The 20,572-nt window shown below is 44.7% G+C and overlaps 1 protein-coding gene across 6 annotated transcripts in view; it reads right to left on the reverse strand.

Moving 5' to 3' along the window:
• The window catches only part of LOC144000365 (uncharacterized), a 68,836-nt gene that overhangs the window by 25,560 nt on the left and 22,704 nt on the right, over positions 1 to 20,572 (reverse strand). For 3 of the 6 annotated variants that reach the window (XM_077494163.1, XM_077494160.1, XM_077494161.1), the window contains 5 exons: positions 16,878 to 17,060; positions 8,286 to 8,384; positions 5,638 to 5,702; positions 5,061 to 5,391; positions 1,421 to 1,600 (listed from right to left, as the gene is read on the reverse strand). In XM_077494163.1, the coding sequence (XP_077350289.1) occupies positions 1,421 to 1,600; positions 5,061 to 5,391; positions 5,638 to 5,702; positions 8,286 to 8,384; positions 16,878 to 17,060 (858 nt within the window). The remainder of the gene's footprint in view (positions 1 to 1,420; positions 1,601 to 5,060; positions 5,392 to 5,637; positions 5,703 to 8,285; positions 8,385 to 16,877; positions 17,061 to 20,572) is intronic. The other 3 variants (XM_077494162.1, XM_077494164.1, XM_077494165.1) reach the window with 3 other exon arrangements.

Genomic DNA, 20,572 nt, shown 5'->3' on the forward strand with positions numbered 1-20,572 from the left:
CCACAGCTAATCTACAGAACACTCCAAGCATCACCCATGCTACCTTCTAGTTCCCTGGCTCGGCTCTCAGCTAAACCCACGGAATCCTCTTCAAGTGTCACCCCTCGCTTTCCCCGCTGGATGCCTGACTTGAATGCTGAATCTTTCCCAGCTTGTTCACTATCCCCGGCTAGGGGATAGTAAATTGTTCTGGGATGTTGGAATTGGATGGGGGGGGTGGGGTATGTGCTGGGAGGGGGGATTTGGAGGGTTGGAAGAAAATGTGTCCTAGAAGGAAGGGTTGATGGGGGGAATTGTGCTGGGAGGGGGGATTTGGAGGGTTGGAAGAGAATTTGTCCTAGAAGGAAGGGTTAGTGGGGGGGGGGGGATTTGTGCTGGGAGAAGGGATTTGGAGGGTCGGAAGAAAATTTGTCCTAGAAGGAAGGGTTGGTGGGGGGGTTGTGCTGGGAGGGGGGATTTGGAGGGTTTGAAGAGAATTTGTCCTAGAAGGAAGGGTTGGTGGGGGGATTTGTGCTGGGAGCGGGGATTTGGAGGGTTGGAAGAAACATTTTCCTAGAAGGAAGGGTTGGTGGGGGGGATTGTGCTGGGAGGGGGGATTTGGAGGGTTGAAAGAGAATTTTTCCTAGAAGGAAGAGTTGGTGGGGGTGGGAATTTGTGCTGGGAGGGGGATTTGGAGGGTTGGAAGAGAATATTTTCCTAGAAGGAAGAGTTGGTGGGGGGTGGGGATTTGTGCTGGGAGGGGGGATTTGGAGGGTTGAAAGAGAATTTTTCCTAGAAGGAAGAGTTGGTGGGGGTGGGGATTTGTGCTGGGAGGGGGATTTAGAGGGTTGGAAGAGAATTTGTCCTAGAAGGAAGGGTTGGTGTGCTGGGAGGGGGTTGTGCTGGGAGGGGGGATTTGGAGGGTTGGAAGAGAATTTGTTGGAAGAGAAAATGCCGACTGTGTACTTCGCCAGAGAGGAGCGTGGGTTTCTATTTCTCGTTGTAATGAAAGACCTGTGATCACAAATGAGGGGGAAGATGATTTGTGCTGGGAGGGGTGAGTGGTCAGATTTTTTTTGGGGAGGGGGTATTTTTGTTCAAAGGGTAAATTGAGGGAGAGTATTGCATGCAAGGGGAGTTTTGCACTATCCTTTCCCCTACACACGCCCCCAACATTCTGTGTATTGCACTTTACTGACTACATCACTCTGTATATTACCTACTCCTGACCCTTGAGAGCATTTAGCAGGCAGTGAGGAGATATTATATGTTATAAACCCTTAAAATGCTTATTTCGCTCCACACACCACTATTAGCTCCATCCTCTCCTCCTCCTGGGGTGGTGGTTGGTGGGTGGAGGGCACATTTTTTCTCTGGGCACTGGATGGGTGCTGCTCATAGTATACAGTAACACAATAGTCACATAGATGCGGATACTCACCATTCTTCTCTATGAGGGTCGTTATTTCTCGCAGGGTCTCGGGGTCTTTGTGTTGCTCACTGAACAGGAACAGATCGTTGGCCAGAGAACCAATGCTGGGCTGGTTTTCCAGTATCCTCTGCTTCTCTTCATTGCTGGGGTCCATCAGGTCATCAACCACCACAATGACGTTCTCCTTTCCTGTAACGGGAGGATACAGTCACTCTGGACTCCACCATGCCATGATAATGGGAATAACATACTCTACAGTCTAAAATATTGGGATTTAGCTTAGAAATAAGCTGGACACACTTAAAGCGCAGTACCACCCGCATTTTGCACTCCTCACCATGCAGCATCCTAAAAAAAAAATGTATGTTCACTCATCTGATTTATGCCTAAATCTAATTGAACTTCCTCCTTTAGGGGCCATGGTGCCATACATCATTTCTAGCTTTGCATTGGCTCCTGGGACATCTTGGTCAGCTTGACATGGCACAGCTCCTGTAGCATTCAACATTGTCGTCTATGGAAAATCTTGGTCAGCTTGACATGGCACGGCTCCAGTAACATTTAACATTGGCATGTATGGGAGATCTTGGTAATTTTGACATGGCACCGCTCCAGTAACTTTTGACATTGGCATGCATGGGAGATCTTGGTCAGCTTGACATGGCACAGTTCCAGTAACATTTAACATTGGCATGTATGGGAGATCTTGGTCAGCTTGACATGACACAGCTCCTGTAGTATTTAACATTTCCGTCTATGGAAAAATCTTGGTCAGCTTGACATGGCACGGCTCCAGTAACATTTAACATTGGCATGTATGGGAGAACTTTGCCAGCTTGACATGGCACGGCTCCAGTAACATTTAACATTGGCATGTATGGGAGAACTTGGCCAGCTTGACATGGCACGGCTCCAGTAACATTTGACATTGGCATGCATGGGAGATCTTGGTCAGCTTGACATGGCACAGCTCCAGTACCATATAACATTGGCATGTATTGGAGATCTTGGTCAGCTTGACATGGCACAGCTCCTGTAGTATTTAACATTTTCGTCTATGGAAAATGCATGCTCAGATTAATAAAAGGGTCTTGTATTGGTTTTTGGGGGGGACCCCGTGCCTTTTTTTTTTTTTTTTTTTAGCATGGAGTTCCCCTCAAAATCCATATATGGACCGGGGGGATCCCCATGCCGTTTAAAAAAAGATGTAATGTCAGATTTTCTTTTGTTTACATTCTGCAGCAGATGAGTCATGGTTGTTAACCACCTTGCGCCCGCCCTATAGCCGAATGACGGCCGTAGAGCAGGCGCTTTCGTTCAGGTGGCCGTCCCTCGACGTCCTGTTGTTTACTTCCGCAATGCGTGCCGCCGCGGGCGTTTAAAGCGCGATCGGCATGTCCAATGGGAGATGATCTCATATGTAAACATATGAGATTATCTCTCAGCGCCGCTCTCCCTCCTCACACAGACAGCGTGTGAGAGGGGAGAGATGAATGGCTGCAGCGGCAGTCAGTGTAAAAAAAAAAAGTAAAAAAAAAGTGCCATCCTCCCCCAGTGCAATCCTCCCCCAGTGCCATCCTCCCCCAGTGCCATCCTGCCCCAGTGCTATCCTGCCCCAGTGCCATCCTGCCCCAGTGCCATCCACCCCAGTGCCACCCTGCCCGAGTGCCATCCGCCCCAGTGCCATCCACCCCAGTGCTACCTGCCCCCAGTGCCACTTGCCCCCAGTGCCACCTGTTAGTGCTATCTGTCCCCAGTGCCACCTGTTGTCAGTGCCATTTGTCCCCAGTGCCATCTGTCATCAGTGCCACGTATAAGTGCCATCTGTCATCAGTGTCACGTGCCATCAGTGCCACATAGTGCCATCTGTCATCAGTGCCACGTATTAGTGCCATCTGTCATCAGTGCCACGTATCAGTGCCATTTGTCATCAGTGCCACCTGTCAGTGTCACGTGCCATCTGTTGTCAGTGTCACGTGTCATCAATGCCACTTATCAGTTCCATCCGTCATCAGTGTCACGCATCATCGGTGCCACGTATTAGTGCCATCTGTCATCGGTGGCACGTATTAGTGCCACGTATTAGTGCCATCTGTCATCAGTGCCACGTGTCATAAGTGCCACGTATTAGTGCTACGTGTCATCAGTGCCAATTATTAGTGCCACATATTAGTGCCATCTGTCATCAGTGCCACATATTAGTGCCATCTGTCATCAGTGCCACGTGTCATCAGTGCCACGTATAAGTGTCATCATTGCCACGTATCAGTGCCATCTGTCATCCGTGTCACGTGTCATTGTCCTGGTATTTCAAAAGTGTAATAAGTAGTCAACAAATTAGATGGGTAATTTATGTTCCTAGAACACATGATGGCGCTCCCTGCATGTTGGGCCTCTCTATGTGGCCAGGCTGTAAAAAAGTCCCACACATGTGGTATTGTAATACTCAGGAGGAGTAGCAGAATTTTTTTGGGGGTGTCATTTGTGGTATACACATGCCCTGTGAGAAAAATAACCTATTACAGTGACAATTTTGTGGAGAAAAAAAAATAAATGAAATATCTTAATTTTGCAAAGAATTGTGGGAAAAAAATGACAACATCAAAAACCTCACCATGCCTCTTACTAAATACCTTGGAATGTCTACTTTCCAAAAAGGGGTCATTTGGGGGGTATTTGTACTTTCCTGACTTGTTCGGGTCACAAGAAGCGAGATAGGCCACGAGTACATCAGATGTGATCAATTTTGTGCGATTCGCACCACAGCTTGTAGACTCTCTAACTTTCACACAGACCAAATAATATCCACTAATTTGGGTTATTTTTACCAAAGATATGTAGCAGTATAAATTGTGGCCAAAATTTATGAAGAAAAATTAATAATTTGCATAATTTTGTCATAGAAACAAAGAAATATGCGTTTTTTTTCAAATTTTTCGGTCTTTTTTCATTTATAGCGCAAAAAATAAAAATCCCAGAGGTGATCAAATACCACCAAAAGAAAGCTCTATTTGTGGGAAAAAAAGGACAAAAAATTCATTTGGGTACAGTGTTGCATGACTGAGTAATTGTCATTCAAAGTGTGAGAGCACCGAAAGCTGAAAATTGGTCTGGGCAGGGAGGGTGTTTAAGTGCCCAGTAAGCAAGTGGTTAATGGTGGGGCAGCCGACTGGTCGCCCGCTCCCTGACTACCAGATATTTACGTATTTATTTGGATCATTCATTGTTTCAGATGCTGCAAACATCGAAATGAAACAAATGAATTTTGTTGTTTCTTTATAATCTATTTTTATATTGGTTTCTGTTGGGGTTTTTTGGGGAAATTTTGTCTGAATTTTGATTTATAACCAAAACGAATCACACATGTCTAGTTATTTGTGCTTTCTCATAACCTCCAACTCTCCCCTCGGAATGCACATCACTCTGCGCTCTATCCAAGTGATTTCAGAACTTCACCAGTCCTGTATAGGCCAGGACATTAGAGGAGACATTGACCTCACATTTGGCAATGCACTGGCTTCTCTATGAAGCTTCAACAGTCCTTCATAGGTATTTGGAACTCCTAAGAAATAACTAATTTTACAATTTCAATTTTGATTATTTCAGTAAAATGTACAACGTTACGGCAGATCACATTATTCAGTCTCACCAAGATAACTAGACAGCTCTCTCAGCTCCTGGTTATAAATGGCGTCGGTGACGTCGGTGATGTTCAGTCTTCCTTGATTCTTGGTGTGGTAGAGGATGGCGAAGTTGCACCGGGACAACTTTGAGTAATACGATTGGTAGTTGTTGGAGATGTAGACATTGCACACGTCTATTGACCTTCCTACGTTGGCTGCCTGCAGGGATCCCACCAACCATTGATAGTTATCATCCCCTGACCTCGAGAAAATGCCAACTGTGTACTTCGCCAGAGAGGAGCGTGGGTTTCTATTTCTCGTTGTAATGAAAGACCTGTGATCACAAATGTCATCTGGCTAAGAAAAAAAAAAAATACAAAATTACCCAAAGGTATCGAAATACCAAAAACACACAAATAGATAGATAGATAGATACATAGATACATAGATACATAGACTTAGGCCTTCTCCCCCAGCAGCAGCTGGGGGAGCAGGCCTAAGTAAAAATGCAAACATTCAAGGAGTAGACTATACTCAGACGACACAAATTCATGACGTCTAGTGTTGAAAGCCCATATGTCCATACTGTGCATGAATACATACATACATACAGGTCCTGGAGCTAGTATGGTCCATTATATTTTCATCATCAGAAGATGTAGTCTGCTCTGTAAGAATTTGGAGACATTTTAGAACTCATGCAATCATAAAAAAAAAAAAAAGAGAAAATAGAACAAAAATGTTTTTCATAAAGAAGGGGAAACTTGAGGAAGAATCCTTAAAGTGGGAGTAAACCCTGTTTCAAAAAACACTTATGCCGCATACACATGACCGGGCTTTTCGAGGGACTAGGTCCTGACGGTCTTTCCGACTGACTTTCGGTGGAGCTCCGACGGACTTTCCAAATGAACGGACTTGGCCACACACAATCACACCAAAGTCCGACGGATTCGAACGTGATGACGTACGACTGGACTAGAATAAGGAAGTTCATAGCCAGTAGCCGATAGCTGCCCTAGCGTTGTTTTTTGTCCGTCAGACTAGCATACACACGAACGGATTTCTTGGTCCGGCGGAGTTCCAGTGGAAAAATTTAAAACATGTTTTTTTTCTAAATTCCACCAGATTTTTGGCAAGCAAACGTCCGATGGAGACCACACACGATCGAATTGTCCGACGGACTAGTTCCGTCGGACCTTTGCTGTCAAAAAGTCCGGTCGTGTGTACACGGCATTACATTCCCGGCATGCCGGAAATGCTAACTTTCACATTGGTTGTGCTCTCAACCAAACTTTAAAACCATCCAATGGCTGGTTTCATAACTGATCACATGTGCAGCATTATAGCAGTTAAAGAATTATTAGAGGCCAAGATGGCAGCTTACTTGACTGAAAACGGGCAGCTATTGGCTACTGGCTATTGAACTTCCCTTTCTAGTCCCGTCGTACGTCATCGCGTTCTAAACTAACGGACTTTGGTGTGATCGTGTGTAGGCAAGTCCGTTTCAGAGGAACTCCGTCGGATCTCCATTGGAAAGACCGTCAGAGTTTATTCTGACGGAAAGTCGTGTGTACACGGCATTAGAGTCCAGGTTTTTCAGAAGATCTCCTATCAAGGCATGGGCCCCGTGCAGAATGGATCTGTAGCCAAAAAACGATGAGGAAGTCAGAGAGATGAGAAAGTAAGGAAAGCTGGAGGAGCTGAGAGAGGGACAGAGGAACACAGAGGTACCGTGTAAGATGGTCTGAGGGACCATCCAAAGGCCAAACTATTTTATGGTGAACTTTCATTTAGTTAAATAAAAGTGGGCTAGTAGGCTCTAAAACACAGTTCTGACTGGCATGGACCACCACTGAGCTAAATTCCCCAGAATGTCTATATATATTAATGTTTTATCTTCACTGAGTGTTCACCTTTCAAGCCTCATGAATAGCACCTTATTTTTTGGACTTATATACTCTAACTCCCCTGTCCGTTGGGGTCCCCCAAGGTTCTGTCCTTCGACCTCTACTATTCTCGATCTACACGTCCTCCCTGGGTCAGCTGATAGCCTCCCATGGCTTTCACTACCATTTATATGCCGATGACACCCAAATCTATCTCTTCACACCACAGCTCACCCCATCAGTCTCCTCATGCATCACTGATCTACTACAGACATATCAGCCTGGATGTCACACCACTTCCTCAAACTTAATCTAAAACTGAGCTCTTAATATTTCCTCTCCCACGGGCCCCTTCATCTGACTTCTCTGTCAAGATTAATGGCACATCTATCAGTCCGCCCCCGCATGCCAGGGTGCTAGGGATAACCTTAGACTCTGAACTGTCCTATTTAGGCGCACATACAATCCCTGTCCAAATCATAGCGCCTTACCCTCCGCAACATTTCCAGAATAGGGCCCTTTTTAACTAATGACACCACCAAGCTTCTAATTCACTCCCTGGTCATCTCTCGCCTCGACTACCGCAACTCCCTCCTCGTTGGATTAACTTTACATAGACTATCCCCCCTTCAGTCCATAATGAATGCCGCTGTCAGACTCATCCACCTTAACAGCCAGTCCTCCACCCCTCTCTGCCAATCCCTCCACTGGCTTCCACTCACCCAACTAATAAAATTCAAAGTACTAACAATAATTTACAAAGCCAACCACGACTATGCCCCCAGCTACATCACTAACCTAGTCCCAAAATACCAACCAAGACGCTCTCTTCGGTCATCCCAAGACCTCCTGCTCTCTAGCTCCCTTGTCATCTCCTCGCATGCTCGCCTCCAGGATTTTTCCCAGAGATTCTCCAATCCTTTGGAACTCCCTACCCCAATCTGTCCGACTGTCCCCTAATCTATCCATCTTTATGCGATCCCTGAAAATCCATCCCTTCAAAGAAGCCTATCCTGCTTCTAACTAACACTGTTTTACTTCCTCCATGAGCTCATCTCCCCACAGCTATTACCTTTTGTATCAATTGCCCCTTCCTTTTTAGATTGTAAGCTCTAACGAGCCGGGCCCTCTGATTCCTCTTGTACCAAATTGTAATATAGCTGTAATGTCTGCCCTCCCGTTGTAAAGCGATGCGCAAACTGTTGGCGCTATAAAAAACATGTTTAATAAATAATAAGTAATAATATATAAAATGTTTTCTAACTATGGTAGATACTGAAAAACAGGACAGAAATCCTTTGGGAATAATAGCATACAATGCACTGTAGAATGAGCCATAATAGTTATATAGATGTAGATACTTACCGTCGTTCTCTATAAGGGTCATTTGTGGGTCTTTGTTTTGCTTGTTTTTCCATATCTGTAGCTTCTCTTTAATGCCAACTCTGATAACATTCTCCCTCCCTAAAACAGCACAATGTTAGAATAATGGGAACAACATATACTACAGGTTCAAGGTAAGCAAAATTGTTTATTTTTAAAAAGTTAACACAGGTTAAAAAGTGTACAGTATATATATATATATATATATATATATATATATATATATATATATATATATATATATATATTTATTTTATTTTTTAATACTTTTTCCCTCAGAGTCTAAGCTTGAGGTGATTGTAGTACATTTGCAACAATAACAATTTTGTACTTTTTTTAATTTCCACTAACATCCAAAATTTTAGGGCCAGCTTTTGTGGCGTGGACCTTGAAGAAGGGGACCCTGAAAGCTTGTTGTGAAATTTTGATATTAATCTAAATTTAAAAAAAAAAAAAAAAAAAAAAAAAAAAAATATATATATATATATATATATATATATATATATATATATATATATATATATATATATATATATATATATATATATATATATATATATTGTAAGGGATCTTCCCGGGGTAGGGTGTGTTTGGACACAGTTCACAGCAGACTTGGAATTTGATAAAGCAGATCTTGGCGTTTATTCGTGGTACAAACAGTCCAGCAAACAAAATATACAGCAACACCGTGCTTTCTAAGTACAACAAAAGTAAAAGTCCTAGCCCGGCTGGGCGCTTACTAACAGGTTCTGCTCACCTATCTGACACTTACAAACACAGCGTCTTTCGCCTGGACATCGCAGGGTGAGTTTTAGCTCCAGCAGTGGCTGTGCTTGCAGCTTCCTTCAACACACAGATTGTTCATTCCCTGGCTGAGAAGCAATCACCTGCAGACTCTGCAGAGCCTTTAGCTTCCCAGGCTAATTAGGATCAAAGCTCACCTGATCCCAAACCCAGAACTGGATCGGGGGATGTGGAATGACAGGTCCCTCTACCAAACCTACCTGCCATTCCATATAAACCCAGGCCCGGCAAAATTTAAATAACAACTCAGCAGCATATCGCTGCTGAGAAACTGATCCATCCTGGATTTACCATCTCACACTGTGTAGCAACCTAGATGAGATGTACACCCCCTCAACCACTTCTCCAGTGACATGTCTACATATCCCCCCCCTCTTTTTCAGACCGGAGGGCTGAGCCTTTTGTCCCCACAGACAACTTACCCTTGACAATGCGTCAGCATTTGCCTGTAATTTCCCTGGCCTGTGTTCCACAGTGAAATTAAAGTTTTGTAGGGAGAGAAACCATCTAGTCACTCTTGCATTTCTCTCCTTGTTTAACTTCATCCATGTTAGGGGGGCATGGTCTGTCACCAACTTGAATTTCCTGCCTAGCAAGTAATACTTTAAAGATTCTAGGGCCCACTTCACTGCCAAACATTCTCGCTCCACAATGGCATAATTTTTCTCGGCCGGGGTTAGTTTTCTACTCAAGTACGTCACTGGATGCTCCTCACCATTCACTATTTGTGAGAGTACTGCACCTAAGCCTGTGTTAGAGGCATCTGTCTGGACCAGAAATTCTCGCCTGAAATCGGGGGTAACTAAGACAGGTGGTTGGCACAAGGCAGACTTAAGGCTTTGGAAAGCCTTCTCGGCCTCTGGGGTCCACGTGACCATTGCTGTCTTTCCACCCTTTGTCAAGTCAGTTAGTGGAGCAGCAACTGAGGCAAAGTTCGGCACAAATCTACGGTAATACCCCGTAATACCCAGGAAAGCTCTAACCTGTTTCCTTGTCAGGGGTCTAGGCCAATTCTGTATTGCCTCAATTTTATTTAGCTGTGGCTTAATCAACCCTCTCCCAATAATGTAGCCTAGATATTTGGCCTCTTCTAGGGCTAGAGCACACTTCTCGGCATTTATGGTCAACCCCGCATCACTTATGGCATCCAACACGGCCTGTACCTTACAGAGGTGACTTTCCCAATCAGGGCTAAAAATGACCACATCATCGAGGTAGGCAGCTGAGTAATCACGATGTGGTCGCAGAATCAAGTCCATCAACCTCTGGAAAGTTGCAGGCGCTCCATGTAACCCGAATGGCATCACTACATACTGGAATAGCCCATCAGGGGTGGAGAATGCAGTTTTCTCTTTAGCCTCACCAGAAAGTGGAATCTGCCAGTAGCCCTTTGTGAGATCGAGGGTGGTTATGTACCTGGCGTTACCCAACTTCTCAATCAACTCATCTACCCTGGGCATAGGATACGCATCGAACTTGGAGATCTCATTCAACTTTCTGAAATCGTTACAGAACCTCCAAGTTCCATTGGGCTTTGGGATTAGCACAATTGGGCTGGACCATTCACTCTGGGACACCTCAATTACCCCCAGATCAAGCATACGTTTTACCTCGGCAGATACGGCTTCCCTACGTGCCTCGGGTATCCTATAGGGCTTAAGGTTTACTCTGCTTCTAGGCTCAGTTTCAATGTGATGATGGATGAGGTGTGTACGCCCTGGGAGGTCAGAGAACTTGTTTTTGTTTTTCTGTAAAAATTCCTGAGCCTCCTGTTTCTGTGACACTGATAGAGTATCACCTACCTTGACTGGAGGGATTGGTGGTGACAAATTATTAACAGTATTTGTCGCCACCAAGGATTCCCTGTCTTTCCAGGGCTTGATCAAGTTTATGTGATAAACTTGGAAAGGCTTCCTTCTACCTGGTTGGTGCACCTTGTAGTTCACCTCACTGACCTTTTCAACAATTTCATAGGGACCTTGCCACTTCGCCAAGAATTTACTCTCAACAGTGGGGACTAGTATAAGGACCCTATCGCCTGGGTTGAATGTCCTGATTCTTGCGGACCGGTTGTAAATTCTACTTTGGGCCTCTTGAGCCCTCTGGAGGTGTTCCCTTACCAGGGGCATTACAGTGGCTATACGGTCCTGCATTTGTGCTACATGCTCAATAACACTCTTGTATGGGGTGGACTCATTCTCCCATGTCTCTTTTGCAATGTCTAGTAGACCCCTAGGGTGATGACCATAGACCAACTCGAATGGTGAGAACCCTGTGGACGCTTGGGGCACCTCCCTAATAGCAAACATGAGGTAGGGTAATAAATGATCCCAGTCACGCCCATCTTTTGCCACCACTTTCTTCAACATATGTTTCAAAGTTTTATTAAATCTCTCCACCAATCCGTCCGTCTGGGGGTGGTACACAGAGGTACGGATGTGTGAGATTTTAAATAGTCTGCATAATTCCTTCATTACTTTCGACATAAATGGCGTACCTTGGTCAGTTAGGATTTCTTTGGGGATCCCAGTCCTAGAGAACATATAAAACAACTCACGTGCAATTGTTTTAGATGCAGTGTTTCTTAAGGGTACAGCCTCAGGATAGCGGGTCGCATAATCCAGGACTACCAAAATATACTGGTGTCCTCTAGCTGACTTTACAATGGGACCCACTAAATCCATGGCAATACGCTCAAAAGGCACCTCTATAATAGGGAGCGAAACCAAAGGACTGCGAAAATGTGACACTGGGGCACTAACCTGACATGTGGGGCACGACTCACAGTATTTTTTAATGTCATCATATATGGCCGGCCAAAAAAACCTCTGGAGAACCCTCTCTCGCGTTTTGTCAGTCCCCAAGTGTCCCCCAAGAACATGGTTATGTGCCATGTCAAGCACCTGACGCCGGTACGGCTTAGGTACCAGAAGCTGTTCCACAATCTCATCCTTAACCTTATTAACTCTATAGAAAAGATCATTAGTCACCGAAAAATGTGGAAATCTTTTTTCAGCATCTGGTTCCTGAGGTACCCCGTTCATAACAGCAACCTGCTCTCTCGCATTTTTGAGAGTGGGGTCCTGTAATTGTGCAGTCCCAAAATTATCGCTAGACACCTCTAAGTCTAGTATATTTTGCTCAGTGGGAGGAGCCTCCTCCTCCCCAGCCAGGACCTGCAAAGGAAAACAATCATTTTCATCCTGCACACTTTTATCATTCACAGTGGACAAGGCAACCACCTTAGAGGTATCCTCACTCCTTTTGGGGATTTTTCTTTTTTTCCAAAGAGCCCAGAATAAAGGAAAATCGCGCCCCAATATTACATTATGCATGAGGTTTTTAACCACACCCACTTCATATTGTACTGTGCCTTGTTCAGTCCCGACTTTAGCCAGCACTATAGGGTACACTTTTGTATCACCATGTATACACACAACGCTCATATGCTTTTTAGACTCTAAGTCCCCAGTCACCAGGCTAGCATGCACCAAGGTTACAAGGCTTCCTGAGTCCATTAACGCTTTAACAGGAAAGTCATTGATTGTAATATCGCAGATTTGCGGTTCAGTCTCTAGTCCAGGAACTGCAGCACAAGATGGTTCCGCAAATAGCGACTGACGCCGGCTAGCGTCACATTCCATGGGTTCAGAGGTAAGAGGGCAATGGGCCGACACGTGTCCCGCCTCATGGCATCTCCAACACTGGATAGGGCCTGGTCTCTTTGGCAAGGAGTCCTTTTCAGAGCCCCTTAGCCACCCGGGACCATCACCAGTCTTTTGTCCCTGAGACACCACTTGAGCCCTTTTCCCCCCATCAGCACCCCTCCACACTCCCCCAATAGATGGAAGTCTCTTACCAGCCGACGGCACAGATCTGGCGCTCCGGGGAGGTGAAGATGCTGCAGGAACATCACGGAGGTAGTCCTCAGTCGCCTGGAACCTCTCCACAAGGTTGACAAGTTCGTTTGCATTCTTAGGATCACCTTGTCCCACCCAGCGTTGCAAGTCAGTAGGAAGGGCTCGGAGGTAGCGATCCATCACGACCTTCTCTAGGATTTGTGCAGGAGTAGAAGTGTCTGGCTCCAACCACTTTCTTGCCAAATGGATTAGGTCATACATCTGGGACCTCGCTGATTTGTCCAGACTGTAGCTCCAGTTGCGTACCCTCCGGGCACGGACTGCAGTAGTAACTCCTAGTCGGGCAAGTATCTCCTCTTTTAGCCGAGTATAGTCCTTAACCTCTTGCTCACTGAGGTCATAGTAGGCCTTTTGAGGTTCACCTGTTAAATAGGGCGCAATTACCTCTGCCCACTCAGCGGCTGGTAACTTCTCTCGCTCAGCCACGCGCTCAAATACTGTTAGATAGGCCTCAACATCGTCCTCAGCAGTCATCTTTTGCAGCGCTTTCTGCACAGTCCTTCTCCCAGAAAAAATCTCTGGAGCGGCTCCCATCACCACAGGCGCCTCTCGATTTGCTATCAGGTGCTCAATAAGTTGTTGTTGTGCAGCCATGGACTGTTCATGTCGTCTATTGGCCTCTATCTGAGCCTGCTGTTGTGCAGCGATCATCTGCTGTTGTTCAGCCATGGACTGTTCATGTCGTCTATTGGCCTCTGTCTGAGCCTGCTGTTGTTGCAAACTCACTTGCATAAACTGCTTCAGCATCTCCTCCATGTTGCTGGACTGTTTTTGGAGTGTAGTTGCAGCTTTCACCCAGGACATCAGCAGCTGTAGCCAAGTCTGTCCACACCGTTGCCCCTAGCAACCGCGTTGCCCGCATTCTCCACCAATTGTAAGGGATCTTCCCGGGGTAGGGTGTGTTTGGACACAGTTCACAGCAGACTTGGAATTTGATAAAGCAGATCTTGGCGTTTATTCGTGGTACAAACAGTCCAGCAAACAAAATATACAGCAACACCGTGCTTTCTAAGTACAACAAAAGTAAAAGTCCTAGCCCGGCTGGGCGCTTACTAACAGGTTCTGCTCACCTATCTGACACTTACAAACACAGCGTCTTTCGCCTGGACATCGCAGGGTGAGTTTTAGCTCCAGCAGTGGCTGTGCTTGCAGCTTCCTTCAACACACAGATTGTTCATTCCCTGGCTGAGAAGCAATCACCTGCAGACTCTGCAGAGCCTTTAGCTTCCCAGGCTAATTAGGATCAAAGCTCACCTGATCCCAAACCCAGAACTGGATCGGGGGATGTGGAATGACAGGTCCCTCTACCAAACCTACCTGCCATTCCATATAAACCCAGGCCCGGCAAAATTTAAATAACAACTCAGCAGCATATCGCTGCTGAGAAACTGATCCATCCTGGATTTACCATCTCACACTGTGTAGCAACCTAGATGAGATGTACACCCCCTCAACCACTTCTCCAGTGACATGTCTACAATATATATATATATATATATATATATATATATATATATATATATATATATATATATATATATATATATATATATATATATATATATATATATATATATATATATATATATATATATACAGTGGTGTGAAAAAGTGTTTGCCCCCTTCCTCATTTCCTGTTCCTTTGCATGTTTGTCACACTTAAGTGTTTCGGAACATCAAACCAATTTAAACAATAGTCAAGGACAACACAAGTAAACACAAAATGCAATTTGTAAATGAAGGTGTTTATTATTAAAGGTGAAAAAAAATCCAAACCATCATGGCCCTGTGTGAAAAAGTGATTGCCCCCTAAACCTAATAACTGGTTGGGCCACCCTTAGCAGCAACAACTGCAACCAAGCGTTTGCGATAACGTGCAATGAGGCTTTTACAGCGTCCTGGAGGAATTTTGGCCCACTCATCTTTGCAGAATTGTCCTAATTCAGTTACATTAGAGGGTTTTCGAGCATGAACGGCCTTTTTAAGCCTTTTGTAGCCTACTCCGACGGACAAAGTGCCACGCATGCTCAGATCAAATTCCTAGACCAAAGCTGTTGGCTACTAGCCTGAACGTAGTCCCGTCGTAATGAAATAACGTCATCGCGTTATGTACAATCGGATTTTCCGACAACTTAGTCCGACCGTGTGTATGCAACATCACTTCCGGACCTCTTCCGGAATTAATCCGAATTACTCCGACGGATTTGGTTGTCGGAATCTCCGACCGTGTGTACAAGGGCTTAGGCAGATGCAATGATAATTGGCAGACTCCGAGACAAAATAGGTAGACAGCTATACAGGTTGAGGGCCTTTAAGCTGGTTGCTTTGTAGAGTGGGTTACTAGGCATAGTGGGTGTAATGCAAAATGGAATAATTGGGCTCCAGTCACTTTTTGGATGCAAACAAAATCGATTTATTGTCTGATAAGAAGAACTGGGGGAGAGAGGGTTAGGGCCAAGATACTCTTAGGCAGATGCAATGGTAATTGGCAGACTCCGAGACAAAATAGGTAGACAGCTATACAGTTTGAGGGCCTTTAAGCTGGTTGCAGCACTGTATTTGTAGAACTGCTGTCTCCTATGGCAACTGAACTCTCCAACTTCAATGTAGATCCACACACTTAACTCACAGTGTCCCGGTTGCAGATCTTTACTCGCATCTCACAGATGCTTACTGTAGATTTTCTCACTGAGCTCCTGGTCTTCCCATCAGATCTTCAGATCCCAGCAACCCGCTGGATCCCCTGAGCTCTTCCACAGATAATCTACAGAACACTCCAAGCATCACCCATGCTACCTTCTAGTCCCCTGGCTCGGCTCTCAGCTAAACCCACGGAATCCTCTTCAAGTGTCACCCATCGCTTTCCCCGCTGGATGCCTGACTTGAATGCTGAAGCTTTCCCAGCTTGTTCACTATCCGCGGCTATACCCTGCTAATGAACAAGGGTGCTCTGGTACTTCTTCAGACTTCACAAACCTGACCTCTGATAACAGGAGTAGCTGTCCCTTACTGGCGATGGTGTCCCCTTTATCTCTGACCTCTGGTTCTCGCTTGCCTCTGGTAACAAGAGTGGTCGTCCCATGTGGCAACTGCTTCTCCTTCACCTCGGTTCACCGTCTGGCTGAACCTCCGCAATGATCAGTCTCCCCTCTCACTGAGTCTAAACACACGTGGCTAGGCATCAGGCTTCAAAAGAACACTGATCACCTGACTCATTCCCCTTAAATAGACTGCCCCAGCATGTAAAATAGCTACTCTGATTGGCTAAGAAATTATGTCTATTCATAATCCTGAACTCACTGCGGTCTTGTCATTTTAATGCCAAAAGGCAGCAGTGCCACCTATTGACAGAAGAGAGAGATGCACCAAATCCAGATTTAGGGCAACAGCCAGTGGATCTCCCCAACAATCAGCCAGGCTGGTTACCACCTAGCAAACAAGATTTGTTAGCAACTCTGCCTAACACCAGGGTGCTACACGAGCACAGATTTTATTTTTTAAAGTCTTAGTTCATCTTTTGTTATATAACAAATGCAACTTTTTAAAATGAATATGAGTACATTTATTAGTTTGATTCTTGGCTTTATAAAACAAACTATGCTAATTCTGTCTATGACTAATTATATATATATATATATATATATATATATATATATATATATATATATATATATATATATATATATATATATATATATATATATATATATATACACTTATACTGTATTCATAAGAGTTCTGCTAACTTAGGTATGTGCTGAAAAAACAGGAGAGAAATGCTCAGAGCAATGATAACTCACAATACACTGTAGTAGGAGGCATAGTAGTCACATATTGTAGATGTACTTACCACCATCATTCCGTATAATGGTCATTATTTCTTGAACTGTCTCGGAATCTTTGTGTTGCTCACTAAACAGGAACAGACCTCCGGCCAGAGAACCAATGCTGGGCTGGTTTTCCAGTATCCTCTGCCTCGCTTCATTGCTGGCGTCCATCAGGTCATCAACCACCACAATGACGTTCTCCTTTCCTGTAACAGGAGGACACAGTCACTCTGGACTCCGATCATACTACAAGAGCTTTACCACCATGTCATGAAAGTTCAGCCTATGGTGGTTGCTCCTTCCTTAATCACCATACACTGCGGCCAGGTAAAATAAAAACGGACAGAAGGCAAGCGTCCATAGCTTTATACCATCACTTTCATTAATAAGTGGGAATGCTTCAGCAGTCCCACTATTGTTGTTCGCTTTTATTTATTTATTTTTTGTATTACTTTTTTTGGCTCTGCGTAACTTCTGCATACTTTCAATGTTCAGCTCTTTCAGCTGATAATGGGACTTCTTCAACTTTTTTTCTACTAGTTATATGTAGCACTAACCCCCGAAGGAACTGCTGGTTCTATTCAGGATTACCGTTACCTCACCTGCTCGCCTTTCTGTCACAGGGGTCCAGTTGCAAAGTAGCCCAAAGGATGATGAATTCAACACTTAGTCCTTTTTTTAACACTAAGGCGGCGTACACACGGGCGGACTGTTCGCCCAACTTAGTTCGTCAGACAATCCGACAAACAGTCCGCTCAAAATTTGCATGAACGAACTTGACCACACACGATGAGCAGACAGTCCGCTGAAAGCGTGCGCGATGACGTGAACGGCACGTACGACGGGACGAGAAATTCGACGTCCAATACACTGCAATGCAACCTTCGCCGTGTAAATCCTTTCTGAGCATGCGCGAAACTTAGTCTGTCGAACAAGCCTACACACGAGCGGACTGTCCGCTGAAACCAAGTTTGGGCGGACAGTCTTACGGAAATTTCCCGAAAAACTTTGTTTGTCAGACTGTCCGCTGAAACAGTCCGCTGAAGCCCACACACGAGCGGACTGTCCGCTGAAACACTGTTCAGTGGACAAAGTTGGGCGAACAGTCCGCCCGTGTGTACGCGGCCTTATTCAGAATAAGCACAAAAGTCCTTCAATAGAGGGTCAGAGGATAAAGGGGAAGTTCAGGCACTTAGTCATTGCGGGTTAGAGATATTGGTCAGATCCAGAGGACATACAGCTCCACAGACTGGATCCAGCAGCCATCGGAGAGGCCCCTCTCACTTGACCTAGCAGCCGATGAGATACTCAACAAAGTCTTTGCCACAGACTTGTCAATTGAACTAAGAAATCTTGAGAGTTTTGAAGAACTACCATACAGTACCAGTTTCTTTCAGCTGACCCAGCAATACTGTATGGGTATTGATCCGGGTTGCGTCCCCCAACTGAGTTTCCAGACTCCTCCAGAGATACCAGTCTTGCGCTTGGTCCTCTACTAGAAAAATCCTCCCCTGGATCCTCCAGTTTTCTTGGCCTCTCCCCGCAGGCGAGACAGCACAGGACCACCCCTGGATCAGTAGGCTCCAAGACTTTTCTGGGCCTACCCTCTCAGTTGCAGAGCCTTGGGCCAGCTGGCCCGAGGCGCAGGACCATGCGACACAGACCCCAGGCCAGGAGGGCCATGAGGTCAGGATAGCGGACCACCAAAAATGGCGCCAGTACCTTAAATACCCTCTCCCAAAATGCGCAGCAGAGAAACCACTCCCACTGAGCTATTTCCGAGAAAGAGGTGGTATTCAATACATCCAGCCTGCTGCATTTCCACACTTACCGGCGGTGACAGCGACACTTACGGTCAAGTGGGAACCAGTGCAACCCAGCTGGACTGGCACAGAAACCAGAACTTTTAGGGAAAAATTAGCCTGAGCCAACTGCAGCTTCAGACAACTAAATTTGAAAAATAATAGTGTCTCCTCATTAAGAGCATATACTTTTTAAAATATTAAGCTTTTTAACACTTTTTTAACATTGAAGTGAATGAAAGCATGCTTCAAATCCTTAAAATCTTCTTCCGCTACCAAAAGTTTCAGCTTCATACTTTCACCTACAGACGCCAAACAAACTTTAAAATGTTCACAAAATATTCAGATATCTGGCTATATCTGTTATAAGTTGTTTAAGTTTAGTGATCATTTCCAGGAAATTTCATTAAATTACGGCAACCTGGCTTTTGTTGTCTGTTTTGTTGCCATGGTTACCAAAGCTTCTTATACACAATGATGGGCAGTGGGGGGAGGCGGCTGGAGCATCTCAGAGTACAGAGCTTGGTGGAAGAGCACAGACACTCCATGTACTGATTTATAATAAAGGAATATGATGGGGCAGATTTGATGGGGTCCATTTTGATGGTGGCAATATGATGGGGCAAATTTGATGGGGGCCGTTTTGATGGGGCAGTATGATGGAGCAGTTTTGATGGGGGCAATATGATGGGGCAGTTTGATGGGGGCCATTTTGATGGGGGCAGTTTTGATGGTGGTAATATGATGGGGCAATTTTGATGGAGCAATTTTGATGGAGCAATTTTGATGGGGGCAATATTATGGGGCAGTTTTGATGGGGCAATATAATGGGAAAGTTTTGAGGTATAAAATTCTTTATCAACATAAATTTTATACTGATACGTTCACAAAGGCCGTGTGTCTCTAATGGTGAAGTCGCTTGTTTCAATAGCATGTACTGTCGTGGATTTATTAAGGCTTGTTTGAAGGGTTCTCTCACACTGTCTTTCACTCAGGCAGCTAGCAGATAGTGAGGAGATGTTTTTTACATTGTGTTCAGGGGACAGGCAGCTAGCAGATAGGGAGATGCTATTCAGCATTCTTATCCATTTTCTCCAGGAAATGCATTTCCTAGTATAAATAATTAAAATTGCACTTACAATGTATAAGAAGTTATGAAGCTTTAAGATGTGCACTGCTCGGGACGCCCCGGAATTTCATGCAATGGATATTCCTAAACCAGAAGTGATGTAATGATGTAAATGGCTCCGCCCAATGCGTTCCAGCCCACCATTTACCTGTTCATTCATAATATACTTTTTGGTAGAACATTGGGCGAAGGCAGCTGCTAAATATTTACTTTTGTTCCATAGTGCAGATTTTTGTTTATCGTTTACTAAGGACATCTAGTGGTAAAAAAGAAGATGTGAAGACAGCTCCAGTTTTTCACTGTTGATCCTCCCAGCAACACACTTCCTGTCCCTTCCCATCTATGCTTTTTTCTTCTCTCTATGGGGGCAACAATGGCTGGACTTCAAACAGGCCTACCTTTGTTCCCCTACATTAAATGGTCAAAGGGATTAGTAGTTTACCCAATAAACATAAGGTTCTTCATGCTTTCTTTTAATTTTACAGGAAGTGACAAGGAAACCACATTTATGGAAGAATCAGCATGTTTTTTTTCTCTACTTGCTGAAAATGTTCTTAGCTTTAAGATCAACATGGCCATCATATCTAAGGACTGGTAAACAGTTTTAAGGGCCCTCTTCCTCAAGCAATACACATTGCTCTGTGCACTACCCAAGTTTTACCAGCCTTGTATAGGTCAGAACATTAGAGGAGGCATTGGCTTTACATTTTATCACAGCACAGGCCTCTCTAAAAAAAAGGACAGCAATCTATAATATGTATCTGGATCTCGTTAATTCTACCATTTC

Source organism: Lithobates pipiens, unplaced genomic scaffold (genome assembly GCF_037356315.1).
Source record: "Lithobates pipiens isolate NorthernLeopardFrog02 unplaced genomic scaffold, aLitPip1_a1.2 Scaffold_22, whole genome shotgun sequence".
Classification (NCBI taxonomy): domain Eukaryota; kingdom Metazoa; phylum Chordata; class Amphibia; order Anura; family Ranidae; genus Lithobates; species Lithobates pipiens.